General features: G+C 54.1%; 1 protein-coding gene across 1 annotated transcript in view; it reads left to right on the top strand.

The window, feature by feature from the left end:
* The window catches only part of LHX4 (LIM homeobox 4), a 43,138-nt gene extending 24,416 nt beyond the window's left edge, over positions 1 to 18,722 (top strand). Inside the window, exons 3-6 of the mRNA XM_057728834.1 lie at positions 9,879 to 10,081; positions 15,476 to 15,630; positions 16,038 to 16,209; positions 18,328 to 18,722. Of these exons, the coding sequence (XP_057584817.1) occupies positions 9,879 to 10,081; positions 15,476 to 15,630; positions 16,038 to 16,209; positions 18,328 to 18,722 (925 nt within the window). The remainder of the gene's footprint in view (positions 1 to 9,878; positions 10,082 to 15,475; positions 15,631 to 16,037; positions 16,210 to 18,327) is intronic.
* The last annotated feature ends 2,455 nt before the right edge of the window (positions 18,723 to 21,177 follow it).

Raw genomic sequence — 21,177 nt, 5'->3', positions numbered from 1 at the left:
ATTTGTAAGATTCAAACACACTGGTGGGACCAGGCCCACAGTCATTTGCAAAGGCCTGTAATCAAGGCAGAAGCAATTACTTAGCTGAGCAGCTCCCCCTGGGCCCTGAGGCTGTATATCAGGCGGTGATGAGTCCGCGGATTATCTGTCTGCCCACCCCGTAGCCCTCCTGTTCAGCTGGCCCGCCCACCCTCCCGGAGCCGGGCTTGCAGTGAAGGCCTCCTGACATCTGTGGAACATACCGGAGACCTTTCTGCCTTGGGGGAATCTGTTTGGAACCAAAGAGTTGCAAATCAGCCTGGGAGTCAGACGGCATCTGGGCTGTGGAAACACAGTCCCCAGGCAAAGAGGGATGGGGTGACATGGGAGTGGAGATAGGGGCAGCTTAAAATACACCAGCCAGCTGCAGCGAGTCCTGTCCTCTTACCACTGGGGCTCAACATCCTCCTTCCTTTACCTCCCACCCCTGGCCATTCAGGTACCAAGATACAGGGTCCCAGCTCCAAAAGGCCCTCTCTTTCCATTCCCACTGCCTCTGTCCCTTCTCGGGCCCCTGTCACCACCCCTCTGTACCGCCGGAAGCTTTTCCAATTGCCTGTCCTTCCCCTCTCATCCCCCTCTCAGCCAGTGTATGCCTTCCTGCTGCAGCCCGTCTTTGGCCACATTGCCTGCATCGCTCCTGAGTCTCCCGAGCTCAGTGCTCAGGGTCCCGTGGCCTGGCTCCACCACATTTCCTGTTGACTCTCTGGCTGAGGTCACACGAGGGCCCAGGGAGAGCCAGTCTCTGACTTGTGGCTCTGGCTTCTAGGGTCTGTCGATGCCCCTGGAAGCCCCACTTGAGGAGACGCCACAGACCAGCCTTGGACCCTGTGGCGGGAGTTGTGGGTCTGTGCAGCGGGCTGGCCTGGGGTGTGGTGTGAGGGGGGTGGGCTGGGGCCTCTGCCCCTGAATGTCTGTGCTGCTGCCTGTCCCAGCGCCTGCAGCACCACCATTGAGAATGAGTCCTCAGCTCCTGAAGGACTCAGGAGTCAGCAAGCAGGCTGCAGGTGCTGTGAGAGGGCCCAGGGCGTCCGTGACTCGGGGTTTCTCAGCAAATGGTCCATGCCACTGCTGCACTGAGGCCACCCGTGCGGGGCTTGTTGAAAGTGTGGATTCTGGGCCCAGAACCAGGAGTCAGGGGTGGCTTTTCTGCTTTTAAGCAAACACCCCAGGTGGCACTTCTTCACAGGGTAATTTGGTAACAGCTGAGCTAACACCATGGCAGAGAAGAATTAGTCTGGAGTAAGGAGGGCCTAGCAGGTGCCTGGAGGAAAGGAGTGGGAAGGAGGGACGATGTTGTTGGGCTGGTTGGCAGCCTGTCCTGTTTGTGAGAAGGGAATGATAAGGGCTGCAGGTAAGGCTGTTGTGCGCTTTCAATGAAATAGCTCACATGAAATCCCCTGGTGCCTATTGCACACTTGACGTGTGTTCACAAAAATTAAGAGAGATGGGCTTGTAGAGGAGGGCCAGATCCTACACGTCCCGTTGGCCTCTTGGGAAGCAAATCTCCCCCCAGCAGGGAAAAGTGGGGGGGGGGGAGGGAGAGTTGGGCTGTAGACATTTTTCTGCCAAATCTTCCCCCAGCAGGGAAAAGTATGGCTGGGGGAAGGGAGAGTGGGGCTGTAGACCTTTTCTGCCACTAACTGGGCTGTGTGATCTTGGGCAAGTCCCTGACCCTCTCTGGGTCCCAGTTTGCTTCTGTGTTGAATGAGGAGGTTGGACTAGGTCACCGGTTCTAAAGCTTTTCCAGTTACATTCATCTCAAAGTAATATTGAACGCTCATCGAAAAGAAAAACATTATATTAAAAACTGCAAATAAACAGCAGCACCTGAGGGGCAGATCTGGTGGGTGTATGTGTGAGTGTGTATGTGGGGCGCTGCGTCCCCATCCTCTAAGGCTCTAACATGCTCCGGTGTCAGGCCTTCTCCAGGTATGGCCCCCGTCTATGTCTAGAGAAGGCTGACCGTTCTGGGGCAGAACTGTGTGTGCCGTGACATGGCTGTGGTGGTGATATATGTTGGAAATATTGGTACATACAGTAACAGTAAATATCAGCGACTTACCTGTCAAGTGTGGTGATGGATAAAAGAAATACATGGAGGGAAGTGTCAACTGGGAAAAAAATATACAGCCGGCAGTAAATCACCACCAAGCAATTAAAGCATAAAATTAAGTTGTGTGGTATTTTGTTTCCTTGGGACGGTGCGCCACACGGAGGGAGCTCCTACACATGGGAGGCTGGTGTGGGCCTGGGCTGGCCTCCGCTGACGGCTCCCAACGGCCCAGGGAAAGGAAGAACATTGGGTTCAAATCCCAGCTCCACCGTCGATGGCTGTGAGGCCTCTGGCATGTTTCTTACCCTCTCTGAACTCGTTTCCTCATCTGCAAAAGGAGGAACGTGCATTAATGCGTATCATACCAGTGCGCCATTCATTGTGTATCACCAAATATTTACTGGACATATATCCCGGGCCAGGCACTGCTCTAGGCGCTGGGTCCAGCAGTGAACCAGATACAGCCCTGCTGTCATGGAGCTTGCCTTCTAGAGAGGGGGAGAGACAATACAGTAAACAGACAAGAAATGTGCAGCAATCCATGGGAGATGAGCGCTTTCAAGAAGGGAAAGGAAGTGCTGGTGTGTGTTGTGGGGAGGTGGTTAGGGCCCGACCCCTGAGAAGCATACACCTGAGAGGAGACCCGTGGAAAATGCAGGAATGAGCCATGTAGGTGTCTGGGCAAAGAGCTCCGCGCCCAGGAGGCAGGCCGGATGGTGCAGGCTCTTACAGGCCAGTTAGGGAACTTCAGCTTTTACTCTGAGTAAAAGGGGAACCCCTGGGAGGTTTTGAGCAGGGGAGTGAGATGGTCTGACTCAGGGTCGCGGTGGCCACTGTGTGGAGGATAGACTGTGGGGTAAGGGCTGCAGCCTGGGGACCCATTAGGGGCGGCTGTGGTCGAGGGGAGATGGTGGCCTGCACTGGGGCCACCCCTGGGGAGGCAGTGGCGGCGATGGCAAGGGGTGGCCCAGTTCTTGATATAATTTTGGGTGGAGCCAATGAGGTTTGCTGACGGATCAGATGAGGGTGTCTGAGGCCGTCGGCCTGAGCAACTGGAAGAATGAAATCGCCCTTCTCTGACATGGGGAAGGTCACCAGAGGAGCAGATGCTGGGGGAAGATCCGGAGTCTGGTCTTGGGCGTCCAAGTCGAGATGCTGAGGAGGCCATGGGGTGTACCCATCTGGGGTTAGGGGGAAGGTCTGGGCTGGAGGTGGACGTGAACTTGCCAGGGATGTGGGCTGGACAGAGAAGAGGTATGGCAGGTGGGGGACCGGCTGCCAGAGGCAGGAGCAGGACCAGGAGAGCTGGGTCCTGAGGCCAAGTGAGCACAGCATTCTAAGGAGGAGGGACAGCCAATGTGGTAGGAGGTCAAGGAAGATGAGACCTGACCACTGGGTTCAGCAGTGCCAGGGCCATGGTGACCTGGTCAAGTGCAGTCGGGGTTGGTTGGTGGGTGGCACCCTGACTGGAACGTGTATTATTCAGGGTTTTCCACAGAAATGCAACCAACAGGGTATGTGTGTGTGTGTGTGTGTGTGCGCGTGTGTGTAAAGAGATTTAAGGACTGGCTCACATGATGTTGGTGGCTGAGAAGCCCCAAGACCTACAGTCAGCAGGCTGGAGACCCAGGAGAGTTGATGGTGCAAGGTCCAGTCCCAAAGCTGGCAGGCTTGACACCCAGGAAGAACCAGCATTTCGGTTCAAGTCTACGGGCAGCAAGAGACCGATGTCCCAGCTCCAGGCAGTCAGGCAGGAGGACTTCACTCTCACCCTTGGGAGGGTCGGCCTTTCGTTCTCTTCAGGCCTTCACCTGATTGGACGAGGCCCATCACACTGAGGAGGGCAATCTCTTTTACTTGGTCAACTGATTCAAATGTTAATCTGTTCAAAACCACTTCCAGACACACCCAGGAAAATGTGTGACCAAATATCTGGGTACCCTGTGGCCCAGTCAAGTGGACACATGAAATTAACCATCAGAGTGGATTCAAGAGAAGATTGAGAGCAGGGGCATTAGAGACCCTGCGTACAGACCCCTCTTTTGAGGAATTTTCTCCAAGGGGAGTAAGGTGGTAGGTGCAGGGAGGGGTAAGATCAAGAGAGGTTTTATTTTTTTAAGTGGCAGAAGTAACAGCATGCTGTATGCTGCTGGGTAGATGTGGTAGAGACGGGAAATTAATGATGTGGGCGGCAAGGGGACCAGGTGCTGGACGAATGATCTTATTAGGCAGGCAGGAGTGGACTCTGTGCCCAGGTGGGCAGTTGGCCTTGACCAGGAGCACAGACGGGTCAGCTGTGGGAAGTCGAGAGACCTGGGCACGTCGGGGCAGGGGTGGACGGGAAGCGGGAGTGCTCGGCAGGACTTTGCTGAGAGCTCTTTTTTTCTACCGGAAATAGGAAGCCAGGCCAGCAGCTGAGACTGAGGACGAGAGAGGGAAGGTGTGGGAGGGTGGGAGGGTTAATGGACTGGGAAAGTGCGTTGTGCCTTGCCGGGCCCTCTTGAGGTCCAGACCCTGAATTTAAAGGGAGGCCAGTTGGCGAGGTGGTGTGCTTTCTTCAGCCCTGTTCAGATGCCCGGTGCTGCTTGGAGGAGGTGGGAGGTTGAGAGCGGGGTGGGGCGTTGAGGGTGTGGGCAGGAGGGGGTTTCTAAGGTGGACCGTGGAGTCTTTGCTGGGTAAGGGGGCAAGCGAGGCCACGGGCGGAGTGAGGGGCAGTGAGGGGGGTGCCGGGTTGCAGGGTCGTGGGAGTCAGGCTGCTGCGGGGACTGAGCTGGAAGGACAGGATGGTGCAATGGTTGGAAGTTCTTTCTGGAGGCAGCGCGGTTCCTGGTGACATGGTCTGGGGTGGACCATGGGGGTGAGTGGCTGAGGAACGGTGGAGGCCATGACCTTCAGGAGAAGAGGTCAAAGAACTGAGAGGGCAGGGGACATTGATGTCACTGAGAATTATGGCAGCAGGGGCGGTGAGCGTGACGCTGAGCCTGGAGGGAAACTCGCCCAGGCGTGGGGGGCGGGCCGGGGGTGGCGATGGCTGCCCCAGGGAGGAGGCGGGCTGTGGCCTCAGGCTGGTGGTGAGGATGAAGTGAGGGTATGGACCACAGGGGCGCACAGCTTGGTGAATGGGAGCTGTTGGTGACCAGAGTATGGTACCTGGCCTGATCGTAGGTCAGAACTTAAAATCGGGAGTGTGCTGAAATATCTGCGGTAGAGGATTTACATGCACCTGTTTCTAGAAGATGTGGTGCCTGCCAGGCCTGCCTGTCATCCTTTCTGCAGTATCCAGACCCCCTGCACTGGAGAGCGGGCCAGCCAGGCCTGTCGAGAGCCGCTGGAGTGGACGGATAAACAGGCAGAAGGAGCTCAGGCTGAGCATGAGAGCAGAGGGGGAGGCCAAGGCCAAGGCCTGGCCTGGTCCCAGGGTCGGAGGCAGCCCCTGAATGTGAGCCGTGACGCCTGGTGCATTTCCAGACGCTCAGGCCCCTTACGTCTGACGTGTAGGTGCAGGAAGGCGGTGACAGGACCGGCCGGTGTGTTGGGGCGCCAGCGTGGCCGGGGGCTCCTGGGGCAGCCCCTGCATCACAGGGCTGGCAGCTGCGTGCTCAGTGGCTTGGGGCAGCGGGGGGTACTCGAGGGGCACAGGGCCCCGGACCCCACTTCCAGTCCAGCGTAGGGGCACCACGGCTGGCTTCTCGGTGATGTTTGCTGCCTTTGATACCCGCCGTGTGCCAGCTGTGCTGTCAGAAGCACCAAGTTCAAATCCTGGCCTTTTTGCTCTTTGCCTGTGTGAGCTGAGGCCGGCCGCTCACCCACCTGAGCCTCCGTTTCTCATTTGTCACAAGGTGTCACATTCCCCACCTTGCAGGCCGGGCACTCAGGAGACATCTGTGGATGAGAGCAAAATGGGGATGGAAAGTTTATGTTTTCGTAAACTTCGGGCCTCGTTTCAACGGGGGTTCAATTGCCTTCTTAGAAAAGCGTTTGCCGGGAGGTGCAGTTAATATGTTGAGCGCGGATCCTTCCCTGCCTGCTGCCGACACCTGCTTGAACGAGCCGTTCTTGGCTCATCGCTCCCGCGCACATCCCTTCACTCCCTCCGTGGGTCTTTGCGGCTGGCCAGCTGTGTGCGGGCCGGGGATAAGAGAATTGCCGTGATGTTGGTCTGAGGAGGAAAGGAACGGGAGCTGTTAGCAAGTCCTTCCTTGTGGTCTTCTTTGTCATTTGGATCAGCTCCAGCGGCTTTCCCTGGGGGGACCGGCTGTCCCCGGAGGCCTGGCCAGGCAGGGCTCACCAGAGAGAGATTGTCCTTCTGCTGGGCAAGGCCAATGCGATTTGTACCCGAGTGGGCAGGGCCCTGCACCCAGTAGGGGCTCAGTGATAGGGTGAAGGGGGTGCTGACCAGAAAATTCCTCGGAAGCCTCTTCCCTTGCCTGTGTCCTGCTCTACTGCCACCCCCAGCATCCTTCGCCTTTGGTCAGGTCGGTTAGACTGTTGGTCCTGTGTAGCAGCCAAGTTCACAGTTTTACCTCATTTTGGACCAGGGAGTTTTAACCACGGCCATCTCATTATTGCCTGTCACAGAACAAGTCATGCAGCCTCTCCAGGCCACGGTGGTCTCACCAGTGACTGGCTGGTTTAAGATCTGGAAACTTGGGACAATGTTTTCATTACATCTGCACCCCCACTGGACGGCCCCTTATCCTGGGCCCTCTGGCTCTGACCAGAAGCAGGGGTGGGGGTGCTCCTCGGGACGGGGCCATGCTGGGGGAGCCCTGTGAGCCCCGGGGCTGCACACAGTCCCCTCAAGGAGGGTCCCGTTGGCTGTGCTTCAGGGGAGAAAGGTAGCGAGGAGCATTCCCATTGGTATAAATCCCACAATCAGGAAAATTGCTTCAATTGCTAAAAAACGCTGGTGGGAAAGTCCATTTATTTTTCATTTTTCTTGTGCACTTGCCACCCTCGTGCATGAATCACTGTCGGTATGTAGATTAAATTTATACCCCCGTTATCTTTCATGTCTCTGGGGCTCTGGTGTCAACTCGGTTTCTGGTTACTGAAAGCCACTGCCTGCTTTTTAGTGGGGAGAGGATGTGGCCCTCCCCACGGGCAGGGTGGCCACGGGGTCTCCTCTCTGTTTGGGGATCTCCGCCCTGCCCTCCTCCCCCTCCGGTCTCCACCCCCTTGATTTGGCCACAAGCTAGGACTTGCTTTTTGGAAAACTCTAGTTCTTTTCTGGAGCTGCTTCTGTGTCAGCCTTTGCAGCAAAGGATTTGGACACTCAGGTTTTGGTGTTTTCTTTGGGAGGGTTTGCAGTGAGCAGGTCGAAGACATTGTTTCATTTTGAAAGCCTGTTTTGTGAATTGGACTGGACTGGATAGAAAAGCTACAGGCAATTTGAAAACACACTCTAGTAATACATATGCAAGCTTCCTTTCTCTTTGCCCCTCAAACACACACAGACGTGAGCGCACGTGTACACACAGACACACACACGCGGTAGAGCTGGGTACCTGCCTGGCTTCCTTTCTAATACAGATGACGTGCTTAGAAAGCAGTTGTGGAAGAAGCCTGGTTCTCACGTGTGCTCTGGGAGGTACAGACCATCTAGAACTGACGGTAGACTTTCTTCTCCATTCTCAGATTTAGCCATCTCCTTGCACAACCTCTAGAAGCATGGTTCTTTATTTACTGATGTATTTTTCAACAAATGTTATCTCTGCCTTCCTGGGTCCTGGACTTGAAATCTGTTGAAACCTTTGATGAAGGCTCTGAAGAGGCCTGCTCCCATGCATGCCACCCTCCTCACAAAACCGAGAAGCATTCCAGGAGTTCAGAAGTCTGGGGTCCTTCCAAGCCACATGCCTGAGGCCCTCACACCCAGACACCCTCCTCAGATCTCATCTCAGAAGCACAGTCCCTGGGGCCACACTCCTGGCTCTTTCGGGGTTACCCATGTAGACTTCGAGACCCCCCACTTCTCTCTGTGAACCATGTCCCTGGGCGGGGGCTGAAGCCTCAGGCGACCATGCCTGCTCCAGGCCCCTGCAACCCCCCCAGCAGGTATCATTACTGCACAAGAGACCCATCATTCTGCATTAATCTGGGATTCATCATGATAGCTGTGACCATAATTAATTTATTTGGTATTAATGTGGATGAAATATGTACTGTCCTTTCAGGGGAAATCAGGCTGCCTATAAGCATTAGTTAAAAGGACCATTAAAATCAAACCTTCCCCAGATCCATTAGGCGAAGTCTTTCATCCTGAAGAAGATAAAGTTCTACTGTGTGAAATGTCATGAATAATTAGGTTGATTGCTGTTTTAAACTCTGCCCCTTCCTCCCCAGCCCCTCCCGCCTCCCTCCTGAAGCAGGGAAGGCTCACCTGCAGGGGAACACCCTCCACCCCACTTCACTGTCGTGTCTACACTGGCCCCAGATTCCCCTCTGGCCTCTACGACCACTGGCATGGCTCTGTGTATGGCCGGAATGGGGAATGGGGCTTAAATGACCCAAGTGGACTATATTTTCAATGAGTCTACCTCTCTTCCCTCCCCAACCTTGGTCAAGTTGGTAGGCACCTTCCTCTTGCCTCGGTGCTGTTCCAGAAGGGTGTAGACAGGAAGAGGTATGAGGCAGCATTTTTTTAAAAAATTTTAAAATTAAAACAATTTTTATTTTTGGTTGCATTGGGTCTTCATTGCTGTGTGTGGGCTTTTTCTCTAGTTGCGGCGAGCAGGAGCTACTCTTCGTTGCAGTGTGTGGGCTTCTCAGTGCAGTGGCTTCTCTTGTTGTGGAGTGCGGGCTCAGTAGTTGTGGCTCATAGGCTCTAGGGCACGGCTCAGGTGTGGCGCATGGGCTCGAGATGCGTTGGCTTCAGTAGTTGCAGCATGTGGGCTCCATAGTTGCGGCGTGTGGGCTCTAGGGCGCAAAAGCTTCTGTAGTTGTGCCGCACGGGTTTAGTTGCTCCGTGGCATGGGGGATCTTCCTGCGCTAGGGATCGAACCCGTGTCCCCTGCATTGGCAGGTGGATTCTTAACCACTGTGTGAAGCAGCATTTTTCAAACTGAGGTCTGCAGTCTCCATGCCCTGAATGGTGGCGGGGGTATGAAAATGCAGATTCTCGGGCTCATATTCTCAGGGGCTGTGCGTGGGAGGGGACAGAGGCTGGTACAGAGAGTTTAATTTGTGCAGGCTGGAGGGGAGAGGCAGGAGAGAGAAGCCATCGGGAGAGCTCCACTCTGCTGCCAAAGTGTGATTTCTTCAGAGCTCCGTGTGCAGCCTGGCGTGCGGGGTGTCCTGGCCACACGGGCTGCTCCCGCGGGGAGCACGGGAAGGGGTACTGTGCCCGATGCTTTATGTACACCAGCCAGGGGCCCACGCAGTTGCCCTGTGGGGCTACGCCTCTAGGCCTCACCATAGAGCTGAAGACACCAGGGGGCAGAGGGTGAAACTGCCTACTCGGTGGGACTTAGAAACTCCTACAGCCCCAGGTGAATTGATAGGCTGTGAGTTGTGCAACGCAGAGTCCTGGGATGTCTGCCTTGGAGAAGGCCCTGGAGACTCCAGGTCTGATTCTGATCCAACCCCTTCATTTTGTGGTTAAAGAGCCCAGGGCACGAAGCAGTGAGGCTGGTTGGAGGCTGAGGGGGACCAGATGTAAGCACTGGGTGGCCCAGGGGTGGAGGCCCGTGGACACTCCAGGGGTGGGGCCGATGAAAAGTGGGGGGAAGCCAGACCCTCCCTCCCAGCCCCGTGTTCTAATCCTCTCACGCCGCCCTGACAGGCGCTTCGGCACAAAATGCACGGCCTGCCAGCAGGGCATCCCCCCAACCCAGGTGGTCCGCAAGGCGCAGGACTTCGTCTACCACCTGCACTGCTTCGCCTGCATCATCTGTAACCGGCAGCTGGCCACGGGGGACGAGTTCTACCTCATGGAGGACGGGCGGCTGGTGTGCAAGGAGGACTACGAGGCGGCCAAGCAGAACGGTAATCAGCACGCCCCTGCCCCCGCCCTCCATGCTGGCCGGGCCCTCTGCCCCGCCTGAGTCCGGGCTGCCCGCCCGCGGAGCCCTGCCTGCACCCTGCCTCCTCTAGAACCTCCCCAGAGGCCTGCAGGGAGCGCGCACACCCACCCCCAGCCCTTGGCACTTGCTGGTCCACGGAAGCATCCTTCAGCTCGCGGTTGCCGAGCGCCGGCCTGTCTCCGGCGCTGCTGGTTGGTACGCTGGCTCCGGAGCAGCCGGGGACCTCGGGCTCGTCGTCTCCAGGCTCCTCGCCTGGGGCGGGGCTGGGAGGGGGCTCCGTCTACAGTGGAGACTGGAGCGGCTCCTTAGTTTTATATACTGGGGTGCACGTTTACCTCAGAGGCTTCAGTCAGCAAGAGACCTCACACTGCCTCCGTCACCTTTGGAACAGATCAGCTGGTATTTCAGGTAACTGTGTTCTGTTTCCCCTCTCAGACTGTGGGCTTCTCCAGGGCAGGGACTTAGAGGGGATGACTCTTGTGTCTCCCAAGCCCCTCACATGGGAGCATATGCTCAGCCAGTCTCCACATTCACGGACTCTCAAGCAACGCAACCTTCTGCTCCCGTGCACCCTGCCACCCTTCCCCCGCCGCCTCAGGGCCACGTCCACGGTCTGCACAGAAGCTCACGGCTCAGGCTGAGGCTGATGTCAGGTCTCGGCATTTAGGAACCGCCCCTGGAAAGCCTGCCTTCACAGGTGCAGCCTAGGCAGCAGCTGCTTCTGCCCTCCGAGGCCATGTTCTTGGGCAGCCCTGGGTGTTTCCTGGGCCTTTTCAGGGCCTAGAGTGGGCTCGGACCCCTGCATTCCCCGGAGCTCCCTTCAGGAAAGCAAAGCTCGACTCCCTACCTCCTGCAGCCTCACCTCAGGCTTCTCACTCACGGCTCTGCCTTTCACCCTGGCTCCAAACATGGCATTTGGCCAAACTCAACCTGGGAATCTCACATGCACAAACTCGTGAAATATTCAAGGTCGTTCACCTTTGACTAGAATTTTTATCAACACGCGGTGTTATTGTGGAATGCTTTTGTTGACAGCTCTGGCCTTGATGAAAAAACAAAGCAACAACAATTTCATGTGTCTCCTTCCAGATCTTTCCTGGGCCCCCACATATATATTATATAGATATGATCAGTATATGGAGAAATTAGTTTTTTGCTTAATAAATGCAGTTAAAGGGTTTGAGATGGTGAGGAGGCCCTTTTGGTGAGGCCGCTGGAGCCAAGCTCGGCTTTGGTGAAGGTGGGAGGGATGGCACTGCAGGGCCTTCCTCTCTCATCTGCCACCGCTTCCCATCCCCACAGCTCTGGCCTTTGGCATGGGCAGCCCTTCAGTCTCTTCTCCTCTTTCTGGGGCCTCTGCCAGCCTGCTCCCAGGCTCTTTGCCTTAGTGTATTCATCTGCTCCGGTTCCTTAAAACTCACTCGGTGCTCTTGCTTTGGAGTCAATTATGGTGTCACAGAAGATTAGGGCATCTTGTTAGGGATAAACCATCAATGCAGATGGACTCAGAGCACCCAAGCTGCCTTTGGAACTCTGATGCCCTTTAGCAAAGACACTAAGGATGCAGGCCACCCCCAGGGCCAGCAGCTGCTTCTTGCTGTCAGAGGCCTCGATTAGACCCTGAGCACTTGCAGCCTGGCATCCACTGCTGCTGTGGATGGGTCGAGAGAAAGGGGGGACCAGCTGGGGAGGCAAGAATGACTCACTTTTATCCAGGGTTGTTTGCACCACCACAGACCTCTGTAGGACAGTGAAAAGACACTGGATTTGGCCTCCGAGGCTTGTGGGCATCTCTGCTGGGTCATGCACTAACTTGGGGTTTCCACGTCACTCACTCAATAAGAATGGTGAACCCAGATCTTCTGACTCCAAGAAAGACCTTTTAGAATTGCCGTGAGGATTGTAGTCACATAAAGCTCTTAGATCAACACCAGGCACATAATAGGCGCTTAATAAACAGTAGCTATTATTATTTTTGTTGCTAAGAGAGGGTTTTCTTGGATGCAAAGGAAGAAAGGTAGGAAGATAGGCATGGAGCAGACCCCCTTCATAGGACACATGTGGACGGGGCAAGTTGTGTACCTGGTTGAGCCTTGGCGTCTCAGCTCCGTATGGGCGATCAGAGCCCCTCTCACACAGGGCTGTGTCCTGAGGTTTACAGAGGCTGATGCTTGTGGGGTGGGATGTTACATGAGGGAGAGACCAGCATGGGAGAGAAACGCAAACGGTAGGCGAGATCTGCTGTAGGTTTGCCAGCAGCTGGGGTTACACAGTGTTTCTGGTGTGTTCCCTCTGCCTCTGGCTGTGAGCAAGGGGCCACTCCATCCCGTGAAATCTGGGTGGTCCTTAGTGCAGCAGGGCCTTGGTCTGCTGCAGGACATTTGGCTCTCTCTTTTTATGTTTTAATTCCTCCTTGCTAATCTAAACCCTCTTTCAGGCTTAGGTTCCCTCCCTGGTGCTACACAAAGGATTGAACATCAGCTGTTTGTACCTTGGTGTGAATGATTTTGTTCATTTGTTACATCTCCCTGGATACTTGCATTTTCAATATAATGAGGTGGCATTTTATGCCAGGGACAAATGGTAGGAGACCCTGCATAATTTAAAACTAACATATTTTAAGACTAATTTTCCCATAGGAATTAATGTAAAAAGTGGGGGGGGGATGTATTCTGGGAGCACATAAATCCATAACCAGTGAAGTGTATCTTTGCTTTAATGCTACTTTTTATTTTCTCAGCACTATCTCAGTTCCCCCAGATGCTCTCTCCTGAATTAACAGCCTAGGGTATCGTGGTCTTGCTTGGCCTTCCTCATAGCATTTTATCACATTTAACTTCCGTACCAAAGTTATTGATTTTTGGGTACATTTTTCAGCACGAGCACTGCCACCGCTACTTAATGAATACTTGGATGACATTGTTATAGGATATAAAAAAGATTTTAAATTATAATAACAGTGAATGTTAAAATAACAGCATAATAGTCCCCATAATCACGAGAAGGAAGTTCTGTGCACGTAGCCAGCAGTGCAGAACCAAGGGGCCACCAACCCAGGAGGACAGGGGTTCATCCCAGTGGCGCTGCCATCCGGCCATGGTGAGAACAATCTTCAATGCACTAGCCCAACCTGTTTTGAAATTAAGCAATTCTCAATGAATTGAAAAATTTTGGGGTGGTTGCATTATTTCAAATTTTGTATGTAAAGGCCGTATGGATATTTTTAAAGTGCACTATTTCGTATTTGCATCAAGTGCTGTTATGCTGTTATCTCTATAAATATGGGCAGAAGGGAGTGATTCCTAACAACAGAATTTAAAGAATTTTGGAGGTTTTCCTCAGTGTGTACCTCGGTGGCTCTGGAGTCCTTCCTCTTTGGGTGCAGGACCCCAGGTGGGGGACTTGGGTGGCAAGGCTTTGAGGATGACACTGCTCTGCTGGGGAAGAAAACAGCCCAAGGAGGAGAGAGGACTGGGGGCCTCGTCCCCACTTCACTGTGTGCATGATTGATTGTTGTGTGAACCTGAGCTGCACGACGACTTAATCCTACAACGTGCTACCCACCCAGGCTTCAGGGGGGCGAGGGGATTCGTCCACGAAACTTAATGAGAATGGCGAACCCAGGTCTTCTGACTCTATGAAAAACCTTTTAGAATTGCCATGAGGATTGTAGGCACATAAGCCTACGATCAACACCAGGCACATAGTAGGTGCTTAATAAATATTAGCCATTATTATTGTTGTTAGTAAGAGAGGGTTTTCTTGGATGGAAAGGAAGGAAGGAAGGAAGATAGGCATGGAGCAGACCCCCTTCAAAGGACACATGTGGTGGGGGCACAAAGAACCCAGAGGGCTGGACACAGGTGCCCATTCCCTCTTCCTTGACTCCGGGGGTGCTAGGCAGAGAACGGAAGTAAGTCTAAGTGTTGGGAGAGGAACAAACCACTTACACCCCATGCCTCTCTCTGTGCCCAGTTCTAACTGAGAATCAACAGCCGTTGACCCACAGGAACCTGGGTCAAAATCCATTGAAGACAGTTGATTAATCAGCATGTTGTCCTGAACACTCTTTAGACCAGTGTTTTTCAAAAAATTTTGACTGTGATCCACAGTAAGAAACTCGTTTCATGTTTCAACTCAGCACACATATTCATATAGCAAACACTGATCAAGTTTCATGCAGCCATACATGCTTTCATCTGCCTCATCCATCCCATCCACTCATCCATCCCATCCCATCCCATCCCATCCTATCCCATTTCATCCATCCCATCCCATCTCATCCACTCATCCATCCCATCCTATCCCATCCCATCCCATCCTATCGCATTTCATCCATCCCATCCCATCCCATCCCATCCCATCCCATCCCATCCCATCCCATCCACTCATCCATCCTATCCCATCCCATCCCATCCACTCATCCATCCTATCCCATCCCATCCCATCCCATCCCATCCCATCCCATCCCATCCCATCCCATCCCATCCCATCCACTCATCCATCCCATTCACTCATCCATCCCATCCACTCATCCATCCCATCCCATCCCATCCCATCCTATCCCATTTCATCCATCCCATCCCATCCCATCCCATCCCATTCCATCCCATCCCATCCCATCCACTCATCCATCCTATCCCATCCCATCCCATCCCATTCCATCCCATCCCATCCCATCCCATCCACTCATCCATCCCATTCACTCATCCATCCCATTCACTGATCCATCCCATCCACTCATCCATCCCATCCCATCCCATCCCATCCATCTTATTTCCTCTTTTAGTTTGACTTTACAACCCACTAGTGGGCTCTGACCCATAATTTATGAACACTGCTTAGGTGAATAGTGAATGTACAGCCCTGCTATACCCAGGGCTATAGAAAGGCAGCGAGGCTGTGGGTGGAATCTGGGGGAACGGAGGCTCCTGATGGGAGGAGGGGCAGGTATCTGAGGCAGCCCAGAGCACAGACTTCATTCTGGCTCCTTCACCTTCACGGCCTTGGCAGTAACTCACAGGGTTGGCCAGTCAGAGTGTTTGTCATGATGGGGAAATGCATGGGATGGTACACCTTCAGTCTGATGAGAGCTCCTGTGTGGCTGGGCTGGCAGAGGATGGGGAGAGGCAGGGAGCTGAGGGGAGAGGACGTTGTCCTCACTTTCCAGTGACTCGGAAGGCCTGTGGTGCAGGAGTGGGCTCCACGGGGTTTGGGAGCACTCCACTTTGATGTGCCCCATTTTCCCACACTCCTGCCCATGGCAGGCAAGATTATGTAAGGAGAGGAGGAAGGTGGGATGAGACCCAGCTGCTTCAGATGTGCTGGACCCAGTAAGAAGTGGTTTTCATTGCAGATGACTCAGAAGCCGGAGCGAAGCGGCCCCGGACCACCATCACAGCGAAGCAGCTGGAGACGTTGAAGAACGCCTACAAGAACTCCCCCAAACCCGCCCGGCACGTGAGGGAGCAGCTGTCCTCGGAGACAGGCCTGGACATGAGGGTCGTACAGGTGAGACCTCAGCCAGGCCGGCGCCCAGGCCTCCTCTGCTGACCGGGGATCCCGGGCCCAGCACCGCCCAGGCCGGGCCAGGCCAGGCCAGGGGCAGGGGTGGAGGGTGTCCCCCTGCGGGTCCCTGCGTTGGTGCCCGCCACATGAGGGAGGCCTCAGGAGTGGTAACCATGGCACCTCATCAGTGGTGTCACCGATCCCCTTGGGGAGTGGGTTCAGGGCCACGGCCGTGGGAAATGTGCCGGATCGGAGACAGCTTCCTGCGGCCCAGGCAGGGGCAGCGGTGGACACGTCCCGCTCCTGCTCCTGAGCTCTGCCGAGGCTTCAGGCTTGTCTCGGGGACCCTGGGGGCTCTGGGTTCGTGGTGGACCCCCCTCCCGAGAGTGTCCCTTGTGCCCGTGTGGCAGGTCTGGTTTCAGAACAGAAGGGCCAAGGAGAAGCGGCTGAAGAAGGACGCGGGGCGGCACCGCTGGGGGCAGTTCTACAAGAGCGGCAAGAGGAGCCGCGGCGGCGAGAAGCCGGAGAAGGCGAGCTCGGCCGAGGACTGCGGGCTCAGTGACAGCGAGCTGAGCTTCCGAGGTGAGCGGGGCGGCAGGCTCGGGAGGGGCCTTTCTCCGGGCCTGGCCCACTGCCTCCTGAACACGGGCGCCTCCCTGCCACTTGGCGGCCAGGCCGGGGGGCAAGGGCGGCGGCCCTTCCGGAGCGGACGCGGCGGAGGAAAGCAGAGCGCTGCCGCCCGCACGTGGAAGCCGGCTTCCGGGCCCCTGGGCCCCAAGGCCTCGCCTCGTTGCCTGCTGCCCGGGGCTCCCCCGCCGGCCCACGCAGCTGTGCAGCGCAGCTGTGTCTCAGCCTGTGCCCGGGCCCCTCTCCCGCATTTCTCCTGGTGGGGGGGGGTGGGCTCTGGCCTCCCTCCCGTGACCCCCTAGAGAGAGCCCCCTCCTCTCCCGGTGGTGGGGGGACGTGCTCAACAGGCCCTTTGCCCTGGGAGGTCGGTACCGTGAGCGCACCTGGGGGGGGGATGGGCCTCCTTCTGAAACCCCTCCCCCCACCGCTCCCGTGCTGGGTCCCCGGCACACACGCTTGGCCGCATGCGCTGCATTCAAATCTGTGCGTCAGCAAAATTGCACGCGGCTGCATGTTTTGGATCCTTCCGTTGTTTGCAGATAGCCATAACCGTTGTCATGTATCGAGTCCTCAAATGTGGAAGGTCTTCTTTTGTGGGGGGGGGAAGGGAAGAGTCCTGAGCTGGGGGATCAGAAATCTGGTTTCCAGTTGTGGCTCTGTCAAATTGAGTCACTTGTCTTGAGCCTCAGTTTCCCCGTCTATAAACGGGGACTAACCACATCCTTGCCCACCTCACAGTGTTGTTGGGATCCGTGAACCCAGCTGACTGTGGATGTGTTTGGGGAAAGCTCCGCACATTTTTACGCTTGGAAGACACAACCCTCCCCTTAGGAAGCCTGTGACTCCTACAGAGGGCCCTGGTCACGTGGGATGACAGGTGTAGGCAAAAGGCCAGTTAATGGCCATTTTACAGTGGAGCCGAGCCTTCGTCTCCTGCCCCCTTTAAAGGGCATGACTCACCTCCCCCTTTTCATTTTTAGGGGTGGGATGAGGGACAGCCTAGGGCAGGTTGTCAGAAGGGATGGGTGTTGAAGTCCACTCTCGGGCGGCCTTGGTAGGAATGGATGCACGGCCCAGGTGGGACTAGAAGGGAAGTCTGTGGAGCAGCAGATGGCATGAGCTGCCTGCCAGGACCATGACATCCTGAGAGGACTGTAGCCCAGCCCAGAGCTATGCCCGTGGGGCCCTGAGGAGGGTTCAAGGGCCTTATGCTCACCCTCCAGGCCACTTGCTGGGGGAGGTGGAAAGCCACTTGATCTCCTCTAAACTGCTGAAATCAACACCTGGAGCATACAGGATTGTTAAATCTTGTTTTTTAGCTCCTTTCTGTTGGGTGCAGGTGGGTCCCCAGGTTGACATATCATTGGTCCCTCCAGGTAATTATATAATCTTCTTTTTCTTAAGACTAAAATTGCTCACCTCTGTTGGGGAGCTGAATTCTTCTGGGTGGCAAAAGTTTCTATTAGATCCCCTTAATGAAATTCTTCAAAAATAAAGAAGGTCCATTTGCCTTAATCAGTCCAATGCTTTGTCCCCAGTGAAGAGCTTATTGATAGAGAAACCAAGTCCTTTGATATTGGACCACTTTCCCAAGTAGACCAGAAGGCTTTTGTACATATGTCTTAGAGAGGTCCTCAGCTCCCCTGACCACGTGGGCTTACTTGTTTCCCAACCAACTGAACCAAGCACTTTTCTCAGCCTGAAAGCGTTCAGATTAAATCTTGTTAGTGCAGAGTTTCTTCCATTTGTGATGTGGAGAACATACGACCCACCAAACCACAGGCGTTCGTATTCCTCAGTGTAGTCATCTTCATACACGAGCCCACATGGGACCAACAAACTCACCAAACATTTGTCCGGCCTTCTGGGACCTGGGCATTTGGTCTCTGCAGGTGTTTGTTCTGTTTTCCCCCTTGACATGGGTCCATCTCTGGATGCCAGGCTGACATATTGGTGTCTGGCTCATGCTTGGGCTTCTTTCCTGGACATGTGTGAATATTCCTAGGTTGTGAAGAACAGGGGACCACTGGAATCCTGGCGGCTGACAATAAATCTCCGTTCTTTTGTCCACAGAGGATCAAATACTCTCAGAACTTGGCCACACCAATAGGATTTATGGCAACGTGGGGGACGTTGCAGGCGGACAGTTAATGAACGGGAGCTTCTCCATGGATGGGACAGGACAATCCTATCAGGACTTGAGGGATGGGAGCCCCTATGGAATCCCCCAGTCTCCATCCTCCATCTCGTCCCTGCCATCCCACGCTCCTTTGCTCAATGGGCTGGATTACACGGTGGACAGTAATTTGGGCATCATTGCGCACGCGGGGCAGGGAGTAAGCCAGACGCTGAGAGCCATGGCTGGGGGACCCACCTCTGACATCTCCACAGGAAGCAGTGTAGGCTATCCCGACTTCCCAACGAGCCCAGCCTCTTGGCTCGATGAAATGGATCATCCTCCTTTTTAAACACCTCTCCTCCCCACCCTACCTGTCCTTCTGGCTTGAGAGAATATCTTCAAGGATCATAAGAGACTTGCCTTTTAAGGATCAAAAGTGCGCCAATGTGAATTTCCATTATTTTCGATGGAAGTCTTCTGCCAATCCCGGGGAGGTCGTGGGACCCCCCTCGGGCTTGTTTTCCTGGGAAGTGGTGGAGAGCAGCCTCCTCTCGGAACACAGCACAGGGGCACAGAGCCCAGAGTGCTAGGGTGCTGGCTTGTTGGCTCCTCCCCCACCCTGCTTGCAGGCTTTGGCTGCACAGTGCTTGGTTGACGGGGTGACTGTGTCGGGCCACCTTGGCCTTTGGGAACTCTGCTCCAACTGGAGCGTCTCATGAGATGCCTCCCAAACCACTGTGCTCACCAGAACCGAGATTCCTGAGGTAGAGGCATCATGGCCCTTGAGTATTGACAAAAGTGATTTCTGGACCGCCCTTATTGAACCCTAATTTTCAAAGTAAAACGTCACTTATTAAAGGTCAGTGGAAAACTTTGATGGCCACAGTTTGATGTTGAAAACGTGCTCTCTCCTCTTTTTTGTTTTTTTTTTGCTGTGAAAAAAATATGACTTCTTCCCTACCCAGAAATACACACTGGAGACAATTTTGTCAGTTTTGGTTTTTACGAAATCCCATCTGTATCACTGAATCCCTGATGGCAAGAAGTGGTTTTCATTGCAGGTGACTCTGAGGCTGGAGCCGCGTGGCCCTGGATCATCCCAGCGACTGCCTGACAAGTCCCCCTGGTGCACAATGTGCCTTTTTAATTTGCTTGTATTATTTATTCCGCAAGGCAGGCTGTGGGTTCCAAAAATGATCAAAGCTAAAATACGGAGAGAACGGAACGACAATCAGTGAAAACATTTGTAGACGTTTGGGTTCCAAACACGCAGTCTGTTTAGCCAAATCAGCAGGTGCCAGTCTCCCAGAGTTCTCATCTGGTAGGGGGAAATGATATTGTGTCTGTTTTGAGAGAGCTGGTTTAGATGAGCTTGTAAGCCCACCGCCGCCACCTGCAGCCAACCCTCCTTAGCCCTTCAAAAATGAGAGCTCTCTCTTCTGTTCTAGCTGACTCAACTGGAGGACAGTCTTGGCCTCTTCCAAGTACTAGCATTGCTTCTTGGCCTGTCTTGGTTGGGAAAGATCATTTAGGGAGCAGCCCTACAAGTGTGCGAAGTGTTCCACATTGTCCTTGGGCTGCATCCCTCTGGGTTGCTGGCTGGCCTCACGCCAGGCCCCAGGCCTGCACTCAGAAAGGCAGGGCTCTCCTGCCAGAGGGAGTACAGAGATTCTCAGCTTGCAGGTTTGCAATAGCACGTCACCAAGCCTGAGGCAGGGGCAAAGCCAACCGCTACTTTATGAGCTGCCGTCTCTGTGACAGACCGCACTTCTACAGGAAATACTGTTGTGAATGGTGCTGCAAGTCCCACTTTATGCCACACATCTGTCCATCAGGAAGCTCTCCAGGTGCACGCTGGAATTCAGTCAGGTAGAATTTATTCCAGTCCCCTTGGGAAATGGTGGTTTTATTCTTCTGGCCTCCTATTGTCTTAAGATCAGCAAAATGGGAAAGAGTAAGAAGGCATTGCCTTTCTTTCACAGCAAGTGATGGGAGCGAAGCACCTAAGGACCCTTCCTTCCAGGAATGGTTTTGAGGACCTCAAAGATTTAGGCATATGGTAGGCAGACTAAAGGAAGAAACAAACACTTCCTTTTTGGATGCTGCATCTTTTGTAAAGTCCTTTCCAGGACTAAACTAAGGTCAGTGAAGCTTCTTTAAAATACATAGTCAGTAAATTCCTGGGTCAGCCTTCAGGCCATCTTTTCTCGGATCAGTTTTGTAGCGTATCCTTATTTTTTGGATATGCTCAGTTGTCGTGAGTTTTTGCTTGGGGGTCTGCAAATGTAGACTCTCTGCCTGAGGTTCCAGGTGTAGGGATGATGGTGGGTTAAGCCTGGCCAATTCTGTGCTGTTGGGAACTCCCCAGTAGTGTGAATACTCGGAGTGGGGGTGGAGACACAAATACAAGATAACAGGCTGTTTGAAGGAAAAGAAAATGCAACTGTCTTTTTGGAGGACAGCTTCTTAAGCGCACTGTTCTAAGCAGGCTGCTCACAAACACAGGAGAAGGACTGCTGGGTTAAAACCAGCTAAAAGCTGTCCCACCCAGACCACTCTGTCAGCTTGATTACTTGGAGTAGCATCTCATGGGACCTCAGAGGCTCTTTGCATTTTTGGTGAGTGTAGTATTGGGAGTGCAGGCTCTTTAAAGGGGGCATGCCCCTCTGTGTGGCACTGCTTTTTGAGACCAGATGAAAGTGACCAGTTTTTGTGTTTGTGGGCAGGTTAATAATGCTCACTCCCTATTCATTGGCAAGAGAACGGGAGGCTTTTCTCATTCATACACTAACAGGAGTCTCTTG

This window comes from Hippopotamus amphibius, chromosome 3, assembly GCF_030028045.1.
Source record: "Hippopotamus amphibius kiboko isolate mHipAmp2 chromosome 3, mHipAmp2.hap2, whole genome shotgun sequence".
Lineage (NCBI taxonomy): Eukaryota > Metazoa > Chordata > Mammalia > Artiodactyla > Hippopotamidae > Hippopotamus > Hippopotamus amphibius.
This window is presented reverse-complemented; position numbering and strand designations above follow the sequence as displayed.